Below are 8,703 nucleotides of genomic sequence, written 5' to 3' on the forward strand. Positions count from 1 at the left end.
TTTCCAACAAATTAAATGAGAGCTTAACCTTGTACTATCTTAAGTTAGATATGAAAAATAAAGCGAATTAAAAAAAAAAAAGCAAGGCATGTAAAAAATTTAACATATAATTTTCTTCATCTTGCATAAAAAAAATTGCAAAATACATATAAAATGACAAAAATATCTATTGTCCATATTCCTTGATTGTGAGAATAGTATATGCCAAATTTTTAAAACTAAATGATACGTTATTCTTCTAAACTTTAAATCATATATACATAATCTCTTTAATCCATAAAACTTTACAATGAACTCCCCTCAACTCTTATATTTATGTAGATAACCCTATGATTAATTTTATATATTAATTATCTACACATAATTTAAAATTTAAGGAAGTTGTCTGTATATTAATTAAAATTTGGGGGCTTAAATATACACAAAAATAAAATTTAAGAAGGTATATAATTAATAGTTATGAGTTATTTATATAAATTTAGAAGCTCAAGGGGGTTTATTATTAAGTTTTAAAAGTTAAGGAGGTTATCTGTACATGATTTAAAGTTTATGGGAATTGTGTGTAACTTAGCCAATTCATAATTATCCAAATTCTCTATTACCTTGCCTCTCTATTAATCTACAACTTAGGTCAAGGGTATTTTTATTTATTAACTTTATCAAAAAGTTTACTAAACATTCTAAATTTAATTATGAGTCAATTCTATCACTTGACGTTAAAAATATCCTTTCTCATTACTCTAATAAAATTGAGGGTATCTAATAACCTTTTAATTAAAGATGAACAAAAATAACCTTTAACTCTTTACAACTTTATTTTAATTCATCTTATTCTCTATCTACTCATTCCATTCCATTTGATTTCATTTCTTTTCAACAACCAAACAAGTTTTTAGTCTATAAATAGCTTGTGTGAGCACTTGTATGAGGGATAATAAATGATTGAATTAGTTTGAGATATACTCTGAATGCTCTCCCTCATTTTCTTTTGTTCTGTCTGTTCTTCGTTCCTCTCCTTTCTCCCTATGTGATTTTGTTTTCCTCCCTACTCTCCTCGTGTTTGCATCTGCGCAAGTTTGTATGAGCATGTGCTGCATCACATGTATTTTTCATTGGTATACTCAATACAAGGCTACGCTAAAAACCATATAGAAGAAAATGAGACTATCTCAAATTAGAATTTAGAGATCTTTACACCCCGGTGGAGGGATGTTAAAAAGTCTAAAGGTGACATCCGTGTTGTTAGATCGATAAGATAGGCAACCAACAAATTTATCTGTCTCTTTAAAAGCATAATCTAATGTAACTCCCCAATCCTTCATAAGAAAATTTCAGACATTCTTGATGGTGTTTATGAGCCAGATGATTCATAGAAAATTTATTTTGGATAATCCTAGAAGCTTTAGTTGAATAAGTGAAGATGGTCATCTTAACCAACCTTGATTCCAACATATCCTTGATCCTTCCAATATATCCACTAGTGCTGCCGCTGTATGTATGTGTTTTGATTGCAGACCAACAACTTTTTATTAGAAACAATCATGTTCAAAATACGATCAAGTATTAAATATGAATACATATTCTCACAAAAATTCAAATTATAGTTCGTCACGTTGTAAAAAATTAATTCCTTAAGTTAAATCAATCCCAGTTGGTAGTATGTATATTTTAAATATAGAGAATTGATAGCATATAACTATCAAGCCATGCATTATAAAAGCTTTTCCTATCACAAGCTAAAAGGTAATTTTTCTGAAGGCTTGTGTCCACCTCGTAAAACCAAACAAGCCAAGAGGTATTTTCTTCTTTTCTTTCATCATCAAATGCAATTGTACTATTGTAATCCAAGTCTGTAGATATCTTGCAAATATGGAACCGACATAACAAACTAACCATTCAGTATACGAGATTATAACGTCAAATGCAAATGATCTCTCATATTATAATACATGTTACAAAAATCTGGGGAAATGAACCTCATGTATGAAAGGAACATGCATTAAATTACCAAGAAGATATTATATACTAATTAGCAGCATCCACCAAAAGCAATAATGATGATTGAGCAATAATTTTATCCATGAAACTACAAAGCTGCAAGTATTAATATGTTAGCTCATGCAGATTTTTCAGCTTCTTCAGATGCTTCTTCCTCTTGCAGCTTCTTTAAAGAGGGAGGTGGCCTAGGGATAATACTTTTCTTCCATTTCCGATCAAGCTTCCTAGATAACCTCTTACCGATTCCCTTCTCAATCTCCCTTTCCCGCTTCACAGTAAGCATGCGAGCAATCTGTAAACATCAATATTCATTCGCATTCAGAAGTTTAAAACTACCAACAAAGAGATAGGAAGCGAATAAAATAATGCAGACCCAAAGGAATTGCTGGTAAACCCGTTCTAAGTCCCTTAAGCTTTGTTTGGAATGAGAATAAAATAGGAAGAGGAGAAAACTATAGGAAAAATACATTTTCCACTCTTGTTTTCCTTTAATTTCCTCATAGGAGGGTGAAAAGTAAAGAAAAAAACATTGTGCTGGAGAGAGAAAATGTCCTTTTCTTTTACCTTTTTCCCTGTAGTTTTCTCTCCTCCCCATTTGACTCTCATTCCAAACAGAAGATTAGGAATTTGCTTCGCCGCAGATCAGACCTCACATCATTACATATAAGAGGATATGCGATTGCCCCCTTACTTCTCATTTCTAGATCAGATATAGAAAAGATGGACAAGTCAGAGAATGATCTAATTAATTCTCACACAATGTGGATATACATGCAAGGACACGAGTTACAGGGATATGAGTTTAGAGAATTGTATTCCCTTTGCTCTTGGGTATATACGAAAGGTCAATATATCAAGATAGAACAGAGATTATCAGGATGATGGGATTTATTGTGAATATGCACTCGACTTGACATTGCCAACTTCCACTCAATAGAAGAAAACCAAGAGTGAGAACAAGAGACAAAAAGGAGTCAGGGATCCTTCCTTCAACAGCATCAGGCACTTAGTTGATTATGAGATGAAGAACAAAATACAAAAATGAAAGATTATGATATTGATCTATAACAGCTCAACTGAGTAAAAGCGAAGTGAGGGGACAGAGATCATTCATCAACTAAATTCAAGAGAGTTGCTTTTACAAGATAATTGAGTGTGATAGCAGAAGGCAAGAGTTGCCCGATGACGAATAAAATACAGAATACCAAAAAAAAAAAAAGGCATCAATCCTTTAAAGAATAACACAGCCTAATTGATAATTGTGATCTACATAATTGGATGCTATGGTAACCCATTACAGCAGGCTGTGAGCACACAAACGGAAGTCACATTTTATCAAGTGCTGGGCACAAGTAAATCGAGAAGTGGGCAGTAATTTTTGTTATTTATTGAATTAACATTTTAATTTGGTGAAGTGAAGTCATGCTTCTTCCTTCTTTCAAATTATCACTCCGATGAAGAAGACAAGAATTAAAAGAAAATTAGATTAAGAACAGAAAGAAGAGAAGAAATCAGTATGAACAAAGTAATATCCTAATATTTATAAAATTAAAAATCATCATTAAGTGAAGCTAACATGTAACCTTAAAATATTAGAAGTCCTTTTTATAAATAAAAAAAAAATCAGAACTCCCACAATCGTTTTTTGAAAGGGGCCATGAGGGGAGGTGTTGGGGATGTTATTAAAGTAATCTTATATCTATTTTATTTTATCCAATTTTCTTAATCTTTAATGTATCTCATGCAATGCATGGGTCAGCAAATCTAGTTGCAATTTAAATGCACCAAATGTACCAAGTTTGAGGATGGCTGTGATTGGGTACATAGCATCTCTAGTAGCATTTTATAGTTTAGAAACAGGTCAAAGTTCTCAGGGGAACTGATCAACTGATATGCCCCAATCTTGATAATGGGCCACAGGTCACTCAGACATATAGTAGAAATATGAAATAATATAAACGAAGAGGAAAAAAGATGGGTTGAGTGGTGAGGTATTCCAAATGAGGTAGGCAAGAGATCTGAATTTGGCTGAGGAGAGCCTCCGACCTCCAAAAAGTCAAAGAACCAACTCTCCTTCGTGCTTTTCCTTTCCTTCCATTGACTGTAGCCAGCTCATTTTCTAAGAATTGAGTTTGTCTGGTGTGAAGCACCCATTGAGTATAAATAAGAAGGTAGAGTTTCATCATCAAGCAAGTAAAACTTCTATTTTAGTGGTTACTACTTGTCCTCTATCTTTCTCTCCCTCTTTGTATATAACAGAGAGTTTAAAGCCAGGAGACATAGTGCCAGAGTAATAAGCATAACAGCATATGCATGAATTAAAGATCTTTATCACAGAAAAATAAGTGCGAAGGTCCCTGTTCTGTATATAGACTATATATCATATCAACTTCACCCTTTACCATTTAAAAATAGCAAGCATCTATGTACCTGAGTTGTATTTCTTAAACTACCATAGAAATGAATCCCTTTACCTCGCCAACAATGTGCATTTCAACCTTGAACATAATTAAGATCTCAGCAGCTTCAACTTTTAGAGGTTCATAAACAACCAAGCTAACCAAATTTCCCAGCAGATAATCAATTGCCCTCGCTTCATCTTTAAAGCATAATATCAAACTAGGACCACTGACTAAACATTATAAAAATAAAAACCATGACCTTATGTTTAAATAGTCTCCTAAATAAATAAATAAATAAATAAAATTCAACCGGGGATGTCCTTTTAAGCATGAGACAGCATCACTCGTGGTAATGATTATCAGAAGCAGGGTACAGTTGCCTATTCTAGACCCACTGGTTATACTTGAACGGAAAATTTAGAATTTTCCCCTTAGGCTTGAAAGAGAATTCTCCTCCTCCTCCTCCTCCTCTTTTTCCTTCCTTCTTTTCTTTTTATAGCAGAAGGAAAGCCAGTAAAGCGTTACAAGGAAAACCGGCAAAATTGATAGTTGCCAGAAGGCGAAAATTCTCCATTGCTCCCTATCCCTAATATCATGTTTTCAACTTGGCTTGGCTTCTAATTTCTAGTCGGCAGGCTCAGTTTATTTTCCTATCTTATTGTTCAAAAAACTAGTGTTCAACAAGAGAGGTCTTCTTTCGCCAAAACATAAAAAATAAAAAATAAAAACTAGAGGGGTCTTCAATTCACCAAAAAAAATAATAAAAACTATGAAATTGTTCAGCATTTCCCCTGAACTAACAAGTATTAAGCAGATAGGAAAAAGTAATACCCTCTTGCGCATCCGACGGAATTCGCTGGACTTGAACTCGTTCCGAGCAGATTTCTGGAGCCGAAGCATGAGAAGCTCGCCCTTAAGATCAATTACCTCTTCGTGGATTTCTTCAGTGGTTTTAGCTCTAATTTCCTTCAATTCCTCCTCTCTCTTCGCCATCATTACTACTGATGAAGTAGGATGTCGATACAATTTCATCTGAGAGCATGGCTGAATGGAGCGTATGCCACGAAGTTGAATGCCACCAAAGGAAGGTTTCGGAATTCCAGAAAATGCTTTTGGAACGCAGCATATTGTTGAGGGTGAAGCTACCGAATTCAACATTTTCCCTTCGATCTCCTAGCTCTTGCTGCTCTGCGTTAAGAGTTGGAGCCAAGCCCCAGTGGATTCGGATAAGACCACCTTCGTCTTCTTTCGGCATATTACACCGGCGTCTTCAGGTTTGTTCAAATTACAATTTACCCCAAACTTAGGGAGAAATTAGACTCTGGTCCATTTTTACCTTACCAACTTTTGCTTCTAGCTTAGTCAATCATGTAACCATGTCCTCGAGTGCTTGACTTGGATACGGAGAAATTGATTGAACTGCCTATCTCAGTGAAACAACATTGTTGAAAATAAATTCATAGTTTTTTTAGTTAATAATCAAATGATAAAGATTACTCCTTCAATTTTATATATTATTCGCTTTTTAAAAATATAATTTAGTTTACTTTATAAATCATTAATTAATAAAATTATTTTATTTTAAATTAAAATTTTTAAATTATACCGAAAAGTAAGAGAAAGAAAAGAAAAAAAAATATTATATTATTTGTTTACTTTTTACCTTTTACTTTAAACTTATATTTAAAATTTTACTTATTTTTATCACTTATATTTTTATTATATTGATATTGATAAAATTAATAAAAATAATTTATAAATAAGATCGGAAGAAGTATCTTCAAAGGTTTGTTGTGAATAAGAATTGTTATTATTCTATTACTTGACATCTTAAAAAATTTAAAATACTCAAAGTCCCATTATTATTAATGGCGGCCTTACAATACCTCCAAAATATTTTTAATATTTTTATTTAATATAATTATGTATTTTAAGATTCAAACTCAATTTTAAAATGAGCTGATGCCTCATTTCATCAGTTGAATTGATTCTCTCGACTTTTGTGAACAATTTGTATAGACAAATGTACGTGATTGTAAGCAAAGATAAATCAATAGATTATATATTACATCTTTTTTTTAATTTCAATATATTTAGAGAGCTTTAATTTTTAACTTTTGTCCCCATCTTAACACATTCTTGTCATCTAAGTTATTATTATTCAATCTTTGTGATTTGTTGTTTTTTATGACCCCTCTTGTTTTTATATTTTGTTAATGCCTAAACCTTAGTTTTCACTCTTCACAACATGTGTTATGTATCTATTGTTATTATTAACAAAAATATACTTAATCTTATATATTTAATGTGTCTGTTTTTAATTAAATCAAGATATATGAATTGTTTATATATTCTTTATTTCATAAGAAACTTTTTTTATTAATATTATTAACACATTAAAATTCACACTAAATACCTAAATCTTGCCCTAACATCTAACGATGATATTTTTTTTATAAACAATATATATATAGGCACATTTGTTTTTCCATCTTCAACTTTCAAAACATGAAAAGCGATTTGGATATTTAATTTAATTCTAAACCAACTTTTCATATGCACCTTCTAAAAGCCATTAAATGTGGATTTAGTAAAAAGTAACAAAGGGTGCTTTTCAAACTGAAAATAGTAAAAACTAACTCTAATACACACACACACACACCTTAACAACAGTTACCTTATGAAAACAAACTTTTATTAAATGAATTTTTAATAAATTAATTTTTGGCCAATGAAAAAACCAAACAAGCACTTTGATTATTTACATTGCATATAGCATAATCAAGTAATAAATGTAAACATTTCTTTTGTTTTGATATTTTTATTTAGGGACACTAAAGATGTTTCTTATATAAAAAGTCAATTTTCTATTTTATTCTAGATTATTATCCCTTCTTTGTCTCAGGAGAGACTTGGCTCATTTGCAAAATATACTTCCATTGTGATTTTCTCTAACTGTTTAAGGTTTGAGAATGTGTTCTTTTCATCCACTCGTTCAACTTTGAAATCAAAGTCAGCGAGCTGTGACCCATTGATTAGTGATCAATGTGTACATTTTCTTATAACCTACAATCTTATTCATAAGACATTTTTTTATAAGGAAATTAGTTTCCTTACTCATTATTGGGATGAGCACCATGGTGCTCATCTTTATGCAAAATATATATGATAGTTAATATACATTAATTATAAAAATTTTAATATTAAATTAGATTCTTTAAATTAAATTTAGACTATATTAAAAATAAAAAGTTTATTAACATTATTTTATAACTTTTATAAATTTTTATTTTAATAGATATAATATATAATCATATTTTAAATTTGGATGGTCCAAATTTCATCACATGGTGCTCATCCCTGTGATGAGTAGAGAAACTGAGTTCCTTTTAGAAGTAATTTTTGATCTAAAATATAGGATATATTATAATAATTAAATTATTTTTTTTAATTTTATCCTTTCTTGATCAATGCGAAAGTAGTTAATATAGTTATATTAATATTTAAAATTAAACATAAAAATAGAAGTATATCTATATCTCTCTTTTTTTATGATATCAATAAAAAAAACTAACTTTTTTTAATATATATAAAATGACTAAGAATATCTTACAATAAGAACAGAAGGGAGTATCTGTTTGCATTTGAAAGTTCAAAGTCTCAGGTGCCAATTTATTGCTATGACTTTGTTGGAGAAAAATATTCGGAAACTTTCTTATGGTTAAATAAGCTACATATCATTTGAAACTTTTTTATGGTAATTAAGCTACAGAGACAGAAATTTTTGCCTAGCTTGTGTCGGTCTATTATATTAAAATCCAATCCAAATTGATACGTTAGGCCAATGAATAAGTAAAACTGAACTAGTCCCATGACCAATCCAGTTAAGGTTTTTGGATAAATTAACAAATTGAATTATATATATTAGTTAAAATATACTTTTGATCCTTTAATTTTATATAAAGTTTTAATTTAACCCCTTAATTTTATAAAATATCTTGTCAATCATTTAACCATAATACCATTTGTTTTAAATGAGTATTCTTTGTTTCAACCGGAACACACTCAAAATTTTTCTCATATGTAGCTAGTTACCTTGGTAGATAAGTATCTATAAGTATCTACCATGGTTTTTTTTTTTAAAAAAAAAAAAGCTAATCCCTTTTTAATGAAACTTAATTTGAAAACACTACCATAATATAAAAGAAACTATCATAATAGAAAAGAGTAAAATATAGTTTCCTTTTCTATTTCTTTCCACCATGATGAATCATTTTTTATTATAGTATTCATTACATAGAGT

General features: G+C 30.5%; 1 protein-coding gene across 1 annotated transcript; it reads right to left on the reverse strand.

The window, feature by feature from the left end:
- Window positions 1–1,868: 1,868 nt before the first annotated feature.
- LOC129307642 (50S ribosomal protein L29, chloroplastic) lies at window positions 1,869–5,633 on the reverse strand. Its single transcript, XM_054948497.1, has 2 exons — window positions 5,232–5,633; window positions 1,869–2,290 (listed from the first exon to the last, which is right to left on the reverse strand). The coding sequence occupies exons 1-2, from the start codon at window positions 5,556–5,558 to the stop codon at window positions 2,117–2,119; spliced, it is 501 nt and encodes a 166-aa protein (XP_054804472.1). The 5' UTR covers window positions 5,559–5,633; the 3' UTR covers window positions 1,869–2,116.
- Between the last annotated feature and the right edge of the window lie 3,070 nt (window positions 5,634–8,703).

The sequence above is a fragment of the Prosopis cineraria genome, unplaced genomic scaffold (genome assembly GCF_029017545.1).
Source record: "Prosopis cineraria cultivar Desert tree isolate PC_DT_omini unplaced genomic scaffold, ASM2901754v1 PC4, whole genome shotgun sequence".
NCBI classification, from domain to species: Eukaryota; Viridiplantae; Streptophyta; class Magnoliopsida; order Fabales; family Fabaceae; genus Prosopis; species Prosopis cineraria.